This window comes from Mus caroli, unplaced genomic scaffold (assembly GCF_978045245.1).
Source record: "Mus caroli unplaced genomic scaffold, Mus_caroli_1 scaffold_8, whole genome shotgun sequence".
Classification (NCBI taxonomy): Eukaryota; Metazoa; Chordata; class Mammalia; order Rodentia; family Muridae; genus Mus; species Mus caroli.
The window spans coordinates 26,303,439-26,319,181 of NW_028227263.1; the positions used below are offsets into that span (position 1 = coordinate 26,303,439).

A 15,743-nucleotide genomic window follows, 5' to 3' on the forward strand; every position below is an offset into this window, starting at 1 on the left:
ACATGTGGCAAGAATCCCATTTATCCAGCCAGTCTTTCCATGAAATTCTGGAAGGACCACTATTCTGCAAAGTGTCTCCTAGGAATGCAGAATGTGGGGAAAACCTGAAAGTCAGTGCACCAGGCATCTCTGAGGGGTTGTCTCATATACTGTGGGACTCACCTCACATTTGATCTGTGGCTATGGTGAATAGTTCTAGATGCCTTTCAACCCTGTTCAGTATGTAGTATGTATATGTATATCTGTGTATTTGTATGTGCCCATGTAGTATGCTTATGTAATATTCATTTTATGTGCCTCTGCCATGTGTCTGTCTATCTGTATGTATGTATATGTGCCTGTACAGTGTGTGTGGGGGGAGTATTCATATATGTGCTAAGCACACAAGTGCATGTGAACACTCAAAAGCCACAGGTGGCTCTTGCTACTGCTCTCTGCAATATTGCCTTGAGACAAGGTCTCTCAGTGAACTGGAATCTTAGTTTTAGACAAGGTTAGGCTGGCCTGTGAACTTTTGGGGTCTGCCTGTCTTTCCCTCCCAATGCTAGAGTTTCAGGCATGTGCAGCCATGCTCTCTTATTTGCACGGATGCTGGGGATTTGAATTAGGTCTCATGCTGGTACACCAAGCGCTCTTGTCCACTGAGCCACATCCTTAGGCCCTTAGTCTAATGGGGATTCTTTTAAATGCTACTATAGCATGGGACTCTGGACCTGTAAATATAAAAGCTTAGAAGTGTGAGGTAATAATGTCCCTTAAAACCATGAACAAAGGAATGTCAGTCCTTTGTTGGAAAATCCTTGGGGACATTCTATGTGCTTTTAGGAGGTGTCTGAAGGCCTGGCTCCACCCACCTTTGGAGTGAATCTATACTAAACACTTGCATTTATTTGTTTTTCTTTCTTCACTGTCTCACTCTCCTTAGACTTACACTATGCACAACTGTACAATTTCTTGGTTGGATTTCTGGTTTGGGTGAAAAGCTGGCTAAGACAAGAGATACTCACTTTAGCAATGCCTTGAAGTTTAGCCATCCTTCTCGACTGTTTTCAGACACCAGCAACTTGATTTTCAGAAAAGAGCAGTCAGGGGCCACAGCATCCACTTCCTGAGCTACTTCGTCCCCAGCTACAATGGCCCTGGCCTTGGATGCCTGCAGCCTGTAGAGTATGTCTGAGGATTTCATCTGGATGGTCCCAGGCATGAAAACAAGGCCTGGAGAAGCCAAACAGTTTAAAGAGTGCTAGGAAGGGAATTGTCTTCTTCCCCAGAGAAGGGCTGTGCACAGCCATGGGGGTCAACCAGAAGGGCGGGTGGCGTAACCAATGGGGAAGAACAGAACATTCTATGGGGGTTTCTCTGGGGAGAGGAGGCTGCAGTTCTCTCCCCTCCATTCCCTTCACAAGGGAGAGAGCCCAGCCTGTGTGGGCAGTTACTAACCTGTCCGCATGCAGCCCAGGATCGTCAGCCACCACTCTGGGACTCGGGGAAGCACTACTGCCACACGGTCCCCACGATGTAGGCCACAGGCTCCCGAGAGAACATTGGCCGTTTGTTTACTGACTTCACTCAGTTCTCTGAAGCTCCACTTTATTTCTTCCCCACTGCCATTCATCCACCATAGGGCTGGACCTGAAGATCTCTTGCCAGCCTGAAGGAAAAGAAGACCTGGCAATCAGAAGGCCTATGGAAACGCAGGAGGTCAGACACAGGAAGGTGTTGGGATAATCTCCTTTGTGAACCGTGTGAAGGTTGTTTTTGTATTATTCAGATGTTGATTTCTGTACAAGCAGAGTGCTAAGTACTGTCTAAACTTTGGTATTGTTATTTTTATGAACATCACCTATCTCCATGTTTTGTAAAACATCTTCTCTGTCACTTGATTGGCTTAATAAAGAGCCGACAGTCTACAGTAGGGCAGGAGAGGAAAGATGGACCTTCCAGGCAGAGATAGGAACTCTGAGAAAGGATCAGGTGTGAGCACACATGAGGAGGTGTGTTGTGTGTGTGTGGGTGGTGGGGGTTCTCCATCTGGACAGGGAGGCAGAAGGAACAGGTGCTGGGACTGTGTGAAAGAGAGCTAACAGACCATGTGGCAACTGTGGACAAGTGTAGATGGTTAACTAAGTTATACAAGCTAGTGGGAACAAGCCTAAGTTACAAAGTGTAATCTTTTATTAATAATAAAAGGTCTCCATGTCATTACTGGAAGCTATCAGGTCAAGAATTCTGGTGAAAGGAACATAGCAAACAGGACAAATTGCAACTCTAGGGGTAGGCTTGTCAATCTGAGGACATCCGCACACAATTAAAAAGTGCTGAAAACCCTCAAGTTATTTTTTAAATGTGGGTTAGATCTATTGATACTGTATTAAAACAGAGAGTTTTAATATGCATGTTTAAAAAATAATAGCTAAAACACATTATATATTGCTGTGCTAGATAATATGATTGCCAGCTGGATTAGCTTGAGGATACCTGAGAGATGAGTACAGGGTACCTCTCAGGTATACCTGTGGGATTACACGCTTGTCATGTAAACTGTAGGACCTGAGTTCCATTCCCCAGAACACATGGAAAAAGTAGGTCGTGGTGACACACATTTGTAATTTATGCACTGAGGAGGTGAAGACAGGCAGGTCCCTGTGTCGTGTTGTTCAGTCAGCCTAGTGTACTCGACTGGTCAGTGAGAGACTTCCATCTCAAACCCCAAAGTGATGTAGCCGAGGAAGGGCACATGAGGCTGACCTCTGGCATCCACTTGCACTCACACATTATAAACACGTATGCATGTGTGTGCATTGGTGCATGTGCATACATGCACTCAGAGACAAAGAGACTCAGTCCCTTCCTCTGGGTTGAAACAGTCCCTTGTAGGACAGAAGAGGCTCAGGGGCTCATGAAACTAACAAAACAATGAAGCCCAAGTCTACAAGACACACAGGCACATGAATCTTCACGAAGCCAGATCAGGCTGTTATATGTAAGTAGTAAATAGCTAGTTGCATAAGGAGCACCAGTGGTTCATGCTGAGGAGGGCTTCTCAGTGACACGTGTCCCTTTGTGTTTGTTACTCATGTCCCTGTAACTCCTTACCCACACCCTTGTAACTAACCCTATAGGCTCATGGTTTCACCCATCTTGACTTAGATCAGATCGGTTCTTTGGCCTTTCATCACACTGGATGGGATGATCAGCAAGTCTCCCAGGAAGAGTCATGCCACAACCTTGAACCTGTGTTCCGTCTTCAACAGAGAGGATGGTGCAATCAGCTTGCTAAAGTTGTTTCACAGAACCAGGACTTCAGAACAACGTCCTCATCACAGCTTCTTTTGGGTATCCCCGTTTCGTTCCCTTGCTGGTTAAGTCCAGCCCTTCTCCTGCCTTTGCCTGGATGAGCCAGTTCAGCCTCTCGAATTGTATTTATGGTGAAGGTAGTATTGAGGTGGTCGTGAATGAAACTCATAGGTGGACAAAGAAACTTGGAGGTTTCAACATCCCTGCCCCCACCCCCACACCCACCCCCATCTCTTGGGCTGATGCCTACTTCGTTGAGTGGGCATCTTACTTGCACACCTCAATGGCCGGGACATGTGGCCTAGTTTTCTGAGAAGACTGGCTAAGCCTTGAGTGGTTGTTTTCTTTCTGTGATAATGTTAATCAGAATGGCTGTCACTGTGACAAACCCCTTAATGTATCTCTTAGCTTGTGCATTCAGAGGATCCCATTAGCATCCCTTGGCTGTGTTGACTCTGTGCATGCGTAAGGTGAGGCAGAGTCACAGCAGTACGAGTGTGTGACAGAGGCTACTCATTCCGTGACAGGAAGCAGAGAACCACAGACAAAGCAAAAGTTCAGGGTTATGTCCTCAGTTTCCTGCTTCCTATAGTCCCACCTCCCAAACCATCATCACCAGCTGGAGACCAAATGTTTAAACTGAGCCTATGGGGGTCAGTACTATAACAGGGCCTCAGACCTTAGCACAACTGACTCCATGATGAAAGTATCATTCTGGCTGTGTAATTCAGCAGGTAGACAGAAACACTTGCCAAAACTAAAACAAAGGCCTAATCTGTCAAAGTCCATATCATTCTGGGAAAGTCTCAAGTGTACTAACCTTGCTTTTTAGCTTCTGGAGTTCTGTTCTGGCTGACTGTTCTTGTGAACTGACATATGTTAACCTAGAGCATATGTTTGGTGCTTAAAAGCTCACCCTGAGAATGACTCAGGGATAACTGGGATCCCAAACACGTAGTGTAACTGCGGCCAGCTAATGAAGACTTTCTATTATATTAGGCCCATGTCTGAGCAGTCTTCTCTGGTGAATACCTCACAATGTTTCTGAAAGCCCCAGAGAAATCCCAGAGACCACACCTTGAGACACCGGGGTCTCAGAGCCCCTTAGAAAAAGAAAGAGTGCAGTTGCCAGGTACTCCTAGAGGGTGTGCAACTTGAGATGTTCCAGCATCCCCATCCCAGACTCCCTTTGATCATTTGTTGCCTATCGATTCAGATGGGTCTGACACCTCCACCACAATAAGAAACAAACTGGAAAGTCACCTGTTCTGTCACCTCCAGAGGTAAGTCTAGTTAAGGTGACTTCTGTTTGGGTGCTGTTCCAGTGTCCAGGATCCCTGTGAGAGTCCTCCTGTCTGTGCAGGTGTATAAATGTGTGGTGGCCACCCCTGGTTGTATCTCTCTCTCTCTCTCTCTCTCTCTCTCTCTCTCTCTCTCTCTCTCTCTCTCTCTCTCTCTCTCTCTGTGTGTGTGTGTGTGTCCATGAGTCATTCTATGTGTGTCTCTGTGTGGGCACACCTCTGTCTTTCTATATGTCCCTGTCAGATTTGTTTCTTTGCATTGACCAGTGACTTTCTCTGGTGTGAGGAGCCTCTGGCTTAAGAACTATGCCCCATCCTTTTGGGGACATGAATCCTCTTGCTTCTGCAAGAAGTCACCCAGGGAAACCCGGAAAGATCCTCCCCCGTCCCACTCCAGGAGCAGGTGCTCTGACGTGTTTTGTTGCTGGACTCCTGCTCTTGGTCAGGGTTAGTCCCTGTGGAGGTGGGAAGGAACTGGGTATCTCATCCAGGGCCCCCTGCCATGTAAGAAGAAAGCACACAAGAAGGGAAAGGAGTCTCCCAGGTGAGCATTCCCTCTGCTCTGCACCTGCTCTAAGCTGCCCCAGGGAAGAGGGAAATTCCCCTGGGCTGAGCCGGAAGTAAAAAGGAAATTCTACTCCTTTGTCTGTTATGATTTATGTCTCCTTTTAAATCAGTGATCCGTAAAACCCTTTATTTTCTGAAAAAGTAAAAATAAATAAGCAAATGCTCCCTGCACTGGGCAAGGGGATCACTACCTGGATAAAACAGCCCGGATAAAACAAATTTTTCCTTCTATCTACCACTGACCACACAGACTTTAAACAACTTTTGATAGGTCCTTCTTAAAGGATTAAAGATAGCTACCAAAACGGTTTTCTTTGTCACCAACTTGTCCCCAGATGTTAAAAAAAGAAATAAAAAAAGTATTAGTATAACTAGGTCCCAGTTGCTGGAAGTACCTTAAAGGGTGTTCATCCACAGAGAGCTGAGTGGGACAAAGTCTTTTACATAACTGAAAGCCACTGTCCCATTCCCTCATGATGAAACACAGTGAGACTTACAGATACCCAGCAAAGTTTCGGTGTCTCACCCTCACATAGGGGATTAAAGAAATCAACACCTCAGGATTGGCTCAACACCAAGCTCCTATATTTGTTCAACTACCCAGTTCAGCTACCTATTTCCAAGTTAAACAATACCCAATGGCCCTGGACACATAAGGGGAAATGCAGATTATATTGCCTAGCTGGAAGAAACAGATATCTTGGTGCCCAGCCAAGAGGGACCTGGGACTGAACTTCTCCTGCCTGTGAAGAAAGCTGGGACCTCTGATCCTCATGAGTCTGGTCATTCCAGAGAATCAGATATACATTCTCTTTGACCCAAAATATGTATTCTCCAGCTTCCCATTGGCAGAGGTGAGTTGACCCATCTTTGCTTTTACATGGACAGACCCAGTGGGAGGTAACAGTGGGCAACTTACCTGGACCGGGTTGCCCCAGGAATTAAAGACACTAAATGCAGACTTCCTGCCATTCTGTCAGAACTTTCCTGGGAAGATAGATTACAAAAGGGCCACCAAGAGGCTGCTGCCAGAGTTGTAGACATTGGGCTACAGAATGTCAGCTAAGAAAGCTCAACTTTGTATATCAGAGGCTTCTTATCTTCGCTACCAGCTGAAGGAAGGCAAAAGGAGCCTGTCTCGGAGTAAGATTGCTACGATCCTCCAAATCCCAATTCTAAAGACTAAGAGTTTCTGGGTACAGCAGGATATTGATGCCTCTGGATACCAGAGTTTGTGGAAATAATAAGACCTCTATACACCAGCACGGAGTAGGGCACTAAGTCTCTGATCTAGACTGAGACTAAACAAAAGACATGTGAGGCTTTAAAAACAGCTCTGACATCTGCTTCAGTCCTAAAGGGATTTTAAGGAAAACTCTGGGGCCATGACATGCCCCGTGTGGTTGGACCCTGCAGCCACAGGATGGGCCACCTGTTTAAGAGCGATGGCAGTTATTGCTAGTTTAATAAAATAAAGCAAACAAGTTAACACTGGGTCAAGATCTTATCCTCACAACACCCATGGCATGATTGAGGCCCTCCTGAGGAAGTCCAGAATGCTGGCTGTCTAATGCCCATGGGACCAGGCCTTAACTCCTGGCAGACCCTCGAGTCCAGTTTGAGAAACCCAGCACCATCAATTCAGTTGCTCTCTTGCCTGATGACGCTGGTGCTCATCCATGACTGTCAGGAGATGAACGATAAAAGCAAGTATGCGGGAGCTACAATAGTTACTTGAGCTGAAATGATATGGGCCCATGCCAAGTACCTCAGCTCAGAGAGCAGCACTGAGTGCTGTGACTCAGGCTCTCAGATGGGGAAAGGAAAGTCTACCACGGTATACACAGACTGTCAGTGCTGTGCTTTTACCACCAATCATGTCCACAGTGTGATCTAGAGAAAAAAGAGATTCTTACTACTAGGAAAGGGGACAGTAAACAATTCTGGCTTCCTCTAGAGGCTGATTGTCTTCCTCAACAAATTCTTGTCTTCCACTGTCAGGCTGGTGTCTTGGCTGCCTGACAAATGGCCCTAAGACCACTGGGGGCTATGGATATTCTGGTATCATATCATGACCAAATGCTGCCTGAGACTCCATGGTAAAGAAGAAATGGACAACTTAACCCCCACACCAGAGGGAAAGATCATTCTCTTGGAAACAACTGGCAGGACTCTGGTAACTGAGCCAGGCTACTCATTTGGGGTCTACAAAACTTTCTGAGTTGCCCAGACTAAGGTATGTTATACAAAGTCTAGACAACCTGATGTAAGATGTCTCCTCTAGACTTCAGGTTTATGCTCAAGTGAATCCAAAACAGATAACCCTTACCCAGGAAGGGGTCTGAATGAGAGACCAACATCCTGGTGAACTCTGGGAAAACTGACTTCAAGATTAAAAACACTGGGTAATTTTTGATAGCTAGTTTGTTTCCCATTCTGAGTGAGATTCACACATCCTCTCTTGGGCCCTCTTTATTACAAAGTTTCTTTGGGTCTGTGGGTTGTAACATACTTTGGATGTCACATTGTATCCTATACTTTATGGCTAATGTCCACTTATAAGTGAGTACATGCCATACTTGTCTTTTTGGGTCTGGGTTACCTCACTCAGAATGATATTCTTAAATTCCATCTATTTGCCTGCAAATTTCATGATGTCTTTGTTTTTAATAGCTGAATAGTATTCCATTGTGTATATGTACCACATTTTCTGTATCTATTCTTCAGTTGAGGAACAGCTGGGTTGTTTCTAGTCTGGCTATTATGAATAAAGCTGCTATGGACATAATTAAGCAAGTGTCCCTGGAGTAGAGTGATGCATATTTTGTGTATATGCCAAGTAATCAGAGGTTTATGGAACTGGGTGGGATAGGGAGTGAGGAGAGGTATGGGAATAGCAATCAGATGTTGTGGGAGGGGATGGGAGAGGGCTGGGAGTGAGAATGGATATCATTGCAGGGGCATCTCTGGGACTAGCTGGAGACCTGGGATAGGGGAAGCTCTGGGAGTTTATGGGGTGACTCTAGCTGAAATTCCTACCAACAGGAGATATAGAGACTGAAGTGGTCACTTTCTGTAGTCAGGAAGAACTTCCAGTGGAAAGAGGGGGACATCAATCTACCCACAAAGCCTTCACTTCAAAATTAGTTCTGCCTACAAGATGCACAAGGATAAAGATGGAGCAGAGACTGAGGGAACAGCTAACCAATGACTGATCCAGCATGAAACCCATCCAATGGTGGTGTTAGAACAGGTGTTGTGTCCTTCTCACCCCTGATCCTATGATCCTGGGTGTGCTAGAGTGCCTGGGAGTGGAGCCTCCTCTGGGAGCTGTGGGTGGCAGAATTTTTGTAGCATTCCTTTCTCAAGTCACTCCAGGCCCTCCAGTGCATAAAGACTCTGCATTGGACTATCCAAAAGATCCACCTCCAAGTTTCCCCACCAGTTTTCCCTTGTCCCAGTCCAGTGATACTATCTGGGTCAAATAGATATCCAACAGGGCCCTGAAACTAACATGGAAATGACCCTACAAGATGATTGTCTCCACTCCCATGGCTGTGAAGATAACTGGAATTGTACCATGGATCCACCTCACCCCAGTCAAGAAAATGGAAGCCACAGATACTGCTTCCAAATAGACTGTTTCCAGATTTCACTGGGCCCTGGGCTCTTCCAGTCCTCTACCTCTTCCTGAGACTTGTGTTTGGTATGAATAGAGGGTTATGGCTTAACCCCCACAGCCCTCATGTCTAGACCTAGGAACTGAGGAAGACAGACACAGGAAAGGTTTTGTATAGTGTATCTACAGACCAGTAACCCACATTCCATCTTGACCTTTACAATTCTATACATACCCTGTGGCTGCTCCCCCCTGGTTGCCAACAAAAAGGGTGTTTAAAAGACTCTGTCTTTGGAAAATAGGAAAAATCTAGGAAATCAGACTCCATGCCACAGGAAGGGACTCTGGGGAAAGAGGTAATCATTCCCAGACAAAAATCACCCAGGATTACTGATTATGCTTAGACACCTGACCCCTGTAATACATTGGGATAGGAACCAACCAGACTCTCAGCCCATTGACTGACAAAACTTAACATGACAATGGGTAACTAATGTTAGAGGACTTATACGGGGCTAAAACTTGTCAAATATCCAAAATCTATTACCTTGACACTTTGTCTTATTCTGCCTGCGATTCTGACTAGGGTTAATTCATATGGACAACAACATTACTGGACTTCTGAGACTACTTGGTGGGCATGTACTAATGGTTTGACTAAATCTGCCTCTTTTGACACTTTCTAAATTAAGTAGATAGGGTGATCTACAGGACCTAGAGGTATGAAACAGTTCAGTTTCTGAATTAAACAACAATTACATTCACTTGCAGAAATGGTCCTACAAGATTGGAGAGGCTTAGATGTCTCATGAGACAAAGAAAGTCTATATGGCTTTGGGAGAAGCGTCTTGTTTCCTGCTAATTGATAAGGAGTAATTTGAGAAAGTCTTGTTGGGGTTGGAAAAATAATCTATCTATCTCTGTTCCCTTAGTCCCCCTGGCTAACTGCTCTGCTGTCAGCACTGGCTGATAATTCTCATTCTGATTGGATTTACAGTGAGGCTCTGTGTCTTAAACTAAAACAGGATGAGCCCATGATTTGATTCATTCACTAAAACCAGTGGGGAATATAACAGGGCCCCAGATCCTAGCACAGCTGACTCCATGATGGCTGTAAAACTCAGTATGTAGTCATAATTATCTGCTGAAACTGAAACAAAGGCCAAAGCCACTAGAATCCATATAGTTTTGAGAAAGTCTCAAAATGTACTTGATTTTTACAGTTCTATACATACCCAATGGATGGGTGGGCCCTCCTAGTTTCCAAAAAAAAAACCCAACCAACCAACCAAACAAACAAACAAAAAAACCAAAAAAACCAAAAAACCAAAAACATAAAAACAAACACAGGGGTTTAAAAATTCTGGCCTTTGGGAAATAGGAAAAACCTGAGGAGTCAGACTATGTCACAAGAAGGGTTTTGTTGTTGTTGTTGTTGTTGTTTTGTTTGTTTGTTTGGTTGGTTGGTTGGTTTTTTGGTTTTTTTTTGTTTTTTGTTTTTTAGTTTTTAGGCGTTTAGCTTCTGCAATTATGGTCCTGCTTACTGTTCTTGTTAATTGAAGAATATCAACCCAGAACATGGTTTTTGTGATTACGAGCTTACCCTGAGAAAGGTTCAGTGTTACCCTGGGGTCCTGAACATCCAGTGTAGTCACCAGCTGACTAATAAAGACTTTCTATCGGCTTAAACTCTTGTCTGAGCTGATGAACATCCCATAACACTACACACTAGGTCAGTCCAATACAAGTTCTCCCACATCATCTATGCTCCAACCCACCTCTCCTTATTTCACTTTGGATGTCACAATAGAGCATATGTTTCGGGTTACTGGGTTACTAGGTCACACAATGTGGTATGTGCCTCTGACCTTCCTTTTAAAAATTCTGTAGTAATATGTATTAATTGTATGCAATCATATGTTCAATAACAATTTTCTTACATGTACACAATTCATTCCATTCCAATCATATTTACCCTCCCATAATCTTCTCCTGTCTCGTGTGTGTGTGTGTGTGTGTGTGTGTGTGTCTGTGTGTGTGTGTGTATGTCCATGGGAAAAGGTTTGTTTACAGGAGCATGGGCACATTACTAGTGAGCACACTACTGAACAAAATGTTTCTCCATCCCTCTTTGGCCTTTAACTGTGTGAAAATCCTCTAGGAGAGGTGGGACCTGCGAGCTCCTCCCTACTCCATGAAATCTAGTGCAGGTACTTACAGTTGCTGTGAATTCAAGGCAACAGCCATCTCATACCCAGAAATCACATTCTACATATCTAATTCTTACATTCTTTCTGTCCCTTCTTCCATAATATCCCCTGAATCTCTGAGGGGTGTGTGTGAGATGTTTTGTTAACGGACGAATAGTCAACAATCACTTATTCTCAGCATAGTGACCAGTTGTGAGTGTCTGCAGTTACTGACTCCTGCAAGAAGATGCCTCTCTCACAGAACCCCATAGTTCTTCTACATTTCTTTTTTCCAAGTCACTCTATGCTGCATCAAGGAAAATGACCATCCTGTTCACAGTTTCTTATGGAGTCTGAGAAGTAATAAAGCATCCCATAATGTTCTATCTTGATAAATATGTGAACTTATTTAAGCTGTTCCATCCAGTATCCCCTTACCTTCTCTACACTGGCCCAGTGATCTATCACATCACTAGCGAAGTTGAACTTGGCAGGTGCTTCCTGGTGGCCCCACTGTATGGGTATTAGTTTCTTGATATTCATATGGAAAGTACGGCAGGAAATCTCATTCCCCCAGAGAGTGAAAAGTCTTGGAATTTTCCATAGACGATGCATAGCATAGTCAGAGCTGTGAAGGAAGGTAGAAATTATAGGTGAGTTCATCCCTACTGGATTTTGACACTTGCCATAAGCTAGTAGAGACATATATCTCTTCTCTGTCCTCCAGGGTTGATTGGTTGTATTTGTGGGTGAGTTGAATTGAAACTGAGTGCCTGGTACAGTCTCTTTCTGTGTATTATTCTCCTAAAGAATCATTCCACCAGCTCCCATTTCTGGCTAGGCTTGCTAGCCAAAGAGTCTCCGTGATCCTTTTCTCTCTGCTTCCCTAGCACTGGGCTCACACAAACACACAGTTTTTTACATGGGTACCTGGCTTCTGAATGAGGGTTCTCAAGCTATTTCAGTAAGTGCTCTTACCCAAGGTCCTATCTCCCTATCATCAGTTTTGGGGCTTTCTGTGAGACCGCATATCCCAGAAGAGCACTAACCTTTCCTGAGGCCCCAGATGATGTCATGAGGAGTTCCCAACATGGCCCCTTTCAACCTACAGTTATTTTCAACTAAGTTTTGTAGGCACATTCTATATCTGTGTTTAGAAGGAAACAACTATAAAATGCTTGGAATGCTCATTAGTGCAGCAACTGCTGGCTAATACACTAATTCTTTAGAGTCCCTTTTGATTGACATATCTGAAAAACTACCCATGTATAGTGCAGGGTCTAACATAAGCAATCATTTAGAGGATTATAGCTGTTATATTTTTTTCATTTTCATTGGCTCTATGGAAAGATGTTCCAAATCTATAAGCACTGGTCTTTGAATTCTGTCACATGCTCTTAGATGAGACTGTGGAATTTTAAGCCTAATGAACTTTGAGTCAGGGAATCAAGCCAGCAATCCATTGTGTTGGCTGGATTCCCAGCCCCCTTGGTTCAGGCAGAAGAATGGATGGAACACAGGGTCCCCAGTGGAGGAGCTAGAGAAAGTACCCAAGGAGCTAAAGGGGTCTGCAACCCTATAGGTAGAACAACAATATGAACTAACCAGTACCCCCGGAACTCATGTCTCTAGCTGCATATGTATCAGAAGATGACCTAGTAGGCCGTCATTGGGAAGAGAGGCCCCTTGGTCTTGCAAACTTTATATACCTCAGTACAGGGGCCAAGAAGTGGGAGTGGGTGGGTAGGGGAGTGGGGTGGAGAGGGTAAGGGGGACTTTTGGGATAGCATTTGAAATGTAAATGAAGAAAATACCTAATTAAATAAGAAAATCTTAATATAACAAACTTCAAAAAAAAAAAAAAAAGAAAGAAAAAGAATGCTTGTCTGTGGCAATTCCAGATATTCTCTTGATTTCTCAAAGAAAAAGAGGAAAGACTTTCCTTCCCAGGCCTGGGGAGCAATAGCTAGTGTTTTCATGGTTGATGGTCTCTCTCCCTTTCTGTGACTGACTCTTATCTTCTAGCCTCTCCTCTTCAAATAAGCATCTATATCTTCACCACTAGCTAACTCTCTGCTTCTTCTGTGTACACTCCTGCCCAGCTCTCCTGTCCTCTACTTTTGGTTGGCTGAAGACTCCCTCTCTCCTATGCTATGTTGTCCCCTCATTAACACCTTGTGATACTCCCTTTGTGGCTTCTAGGAGTTTTGAACTATCTTCCTTTGGAGAATTTTCCCTGTCCTTCTATCTGTTACTCCTCATGACTGGTGAGTGTCATCATGATGCACAGCCCCACCTTTTTGCCTCTTGCATAAACACTCACCTGCTGGTCCTCTTCTGGAACTCTCTCTGACAGTAGCTTTAGCTTTGTCTATTTCCCTCTTGGGAAGTAGTTCTAGAATTCCTGCAGCACCAGTGGAGAGAACGGCACTGAAGCTGACAGTTTCCTAATCAAGCCTGAGTAGCCTCCGAGGGCTCAGCTAATCATTAATGGTGCACAATTTTAGGCGGATGTTACTCCTCCTAACAAAGTGTATGTGCAGCACAGTCTTTGAGCCTGCGGTGGAGTGTCAATTGATCTGCTCCTTAGCCCAAGGGATCAATGTGAGGTTTATTCTCATAATGGACAGCAAGCTTTTGCCCTGACCAGGGGAAGAGAATGGAACTTCAGAGTCTTTATGTACTGTCTCATTTCCTTTAATCCTTTCGTTCATTTGACTTCTACCAAGGGTCTCACTCATTCAGGGTCACTGTTTGGATCCAGGTCTCTTGCCAATGGCCCTACAAGTATGTCTTTTGGCTGGATCTCTTTCCTGAATGCTCACCTATTTGATATCTCCACTTGGATATCTAACAGGGTTTTTGTTTGTTTGTTTGTTTTGTTTTGTTTTGTTTGAGTCAGGGTTTCTCTGTGTAGCCCTGGCTGTCCTGGAACTCACTCTGTAGGCCAGGCTGGCCTTGAACTCAGAAATCTGCCTGCCTCTGCCTCCCAAGTGCTGGGATTAAAGGCGTGCGCCACCACACCCGGCCATCTAATAGGTTTTTAAAAGTAGATTCAGATAGTGCTAGGCATTCTAGCTCTAAACCCTGCCACTGTATCTTGGGCCTTTACCAGCCGGTGACCATCCTGTTAGTTTCTCTGCATGAAATCTCAGGTTCCCACCTCCTTTATGCCTAGATCTGGTCAATCTGTTGGTTCTGCCTTCCTGCTGTGACTGCAACCTGTCCCACTCTCTTCAGTGTTCCAAAAGATCATGTTCTGTTTGTCTTGGCATTACTATCGCGGTGATAAAACACCATAACTAAGCACAAGTTGATGAGGAACAGGTTGGTTTGGCTCATGCTTCCACACTGTAGTGCGTCATTGAAGAAAGCCAGGAAAGGAACTCAAAAAGAGCAGGAGGCATGAGCTCATGCAGAGGCCACGGAGGACTGCTGCTTACTGGCTTGTCCTGGTAGATCCCAGGACTTCCAGCTCAGGAATGGCACCAGCTACAATCAGTCACTAATTAAGAAACCGCCCTACAGCTGGATCTTATGGAGGCTTTGTCTTAATTGAGGCTCCCTCCTCTCAGTTAACTCTAGTGTGTATCCAAAGGACATAAGACTAGCCAACAAACTAGCCATAGGACATTTTGTGCTTTCTTATCTGTTCTTCCTGCCTCTGCCCTTGAAACCTGTTCTCAGAATGAACCTGACTTAACTCAGTCAGACCATGGAGTCTTCCAAATGAAATATGTATCCATGGATGAGCATGGATAGGAGATGATATACTGGAGCAGGAGCAACTGACCAATGCCTATACTGGTAAAGAAAATGTCACCTACCTGGGATTGGTGCCAAGAAACCCTATTCTCAGGTCAAGTGGTCATGTTGCCTGTGAGGCAGGCAGAGGCAAATAAGATTTCAGAAGGGGTTGAGAAAGAGAAAAACAGAGAGACAGAGGGACATAGATGGACAACTCAGATGGTCACATAAATTTTAGCTCTGTCTTTTAAATGCCTTGAGGCATGAAGGCCAATGTCTTCAAACTCACTTCCATTGTTTATCTAGAGGGAAGAAAATTAGCCCCATTTATCCTTCTTTCCACTCCACAGCTCTTTGGCAATTTTCCAGTGGTCTAAAGTTCATTCACCCGTTTCCAGTGACCCTGAGTAGTTCAGAGTGTCACAAAGCTCCCAGGTACACTTTCCAGCCTTTGAGGACCACTAATAACTCAAGCCTTAGTTTCTGTCTGTTGGATAGGTTAACAGTGACATCTCCAAGTTTGCGTGAAAGATGATGTGTTGCAAGACATTTGATCACACTGTAAACCCCAAGATTGTGTTATTTACTAGCAAAACCTGTTTTTATCTGTGGCGTGGCTCAGTTTTAGCACACACCCTAAATCCAAGAGCTTTCTCCTTGAATATTGTAAATAGGATTAAATAAAGTCAACCATAGGTCAAGAGGCAAAGCAAGCAGTCAGTTGACAGGAAGTAAACATAAGGAAAAACTATAGAGAGTCAGAGGGAATCAGGAGACAGATGGAGAGAGACACAGGAAGTAGATAGGAGGGATATTGAGTTTGAAGGAGGTTGTTTGAGACAGTGTGAGAGAGGGGCATGCCTGGCAGGATGTAGGCTGAGGAGGAAGGTCATCTGGGTACTTTCTCTGCCTTTCTGAGACAGAAGCTTTCACCCCAGCATCTGGCTCCTGAGTCTTCATTGGTAAAATCGAAGTATTGAGATTTTTGTTAACATACAACAAAGGCATGATGAAATAATTCTT

The 15,743-nt window shown here is 44.5% G+C and overlaps 1 protein-coding gene and 1 long non-coding RNA gene across 4 annotated transcripts in view; one reads left to right on the forward strand and one right to left on the reverse strand.

Annotated features, from left to right (window-relative positions):
* The window catches only part of LOC110297791 (acyl-CoA synthetase medium chain family member 2B), a 52,301-nt gene extending 38,887 nt beyond the window's left edge, over window positions 1-13,414 (reverse strand). For 2 of the 3 annotated variants that reach the window (XM_021166783.3, XM_029479593.2), the window contains exons 1-4: window positions 13,297-13,414; window positions 11,412-11,601; window positions 1,441-1,651; window positions 1,008-1,215 (exon numbers count right to left, since the gene is read on the reverse strand). In XM_021166783.3, the coding sequence (XP_021022442.1) occupies window positions 1,008-1,215; window positions 1,441-1,651; window positions 11,412-11,588 (596 nt within the window). In that variant the 5' untranslated portion in view covers window positions 11,589-11,601; window positions 13,297-13,414. The remainder of the gene's footprint in view (window positions 1-1,007; window positions 1,216-1,440; window positions 1,652-11,411; window positions 11,602-13,296) is intronic. The other variant, XM_021166782.3, reaches the window with a different exon arrangement.
* Window positions 5,881-15,743, forward strand: part of LOC147002866 (uncharacterized) — a 35,497-nt gene continuing 25,634 nt past the window's right edge. Inside the window, exons 1-2 of the long non-coding RNA XR_015047820.1 lie at window positions 5,881-6,019; window positions 7,167-7,401. This is a non-coding gene — a long non-coding RNA (uncharacterized LOC147002866). The remainder of the gene's footprint in view (window positions 6,020-7,166; window positions 7,402-15,743) is intronic.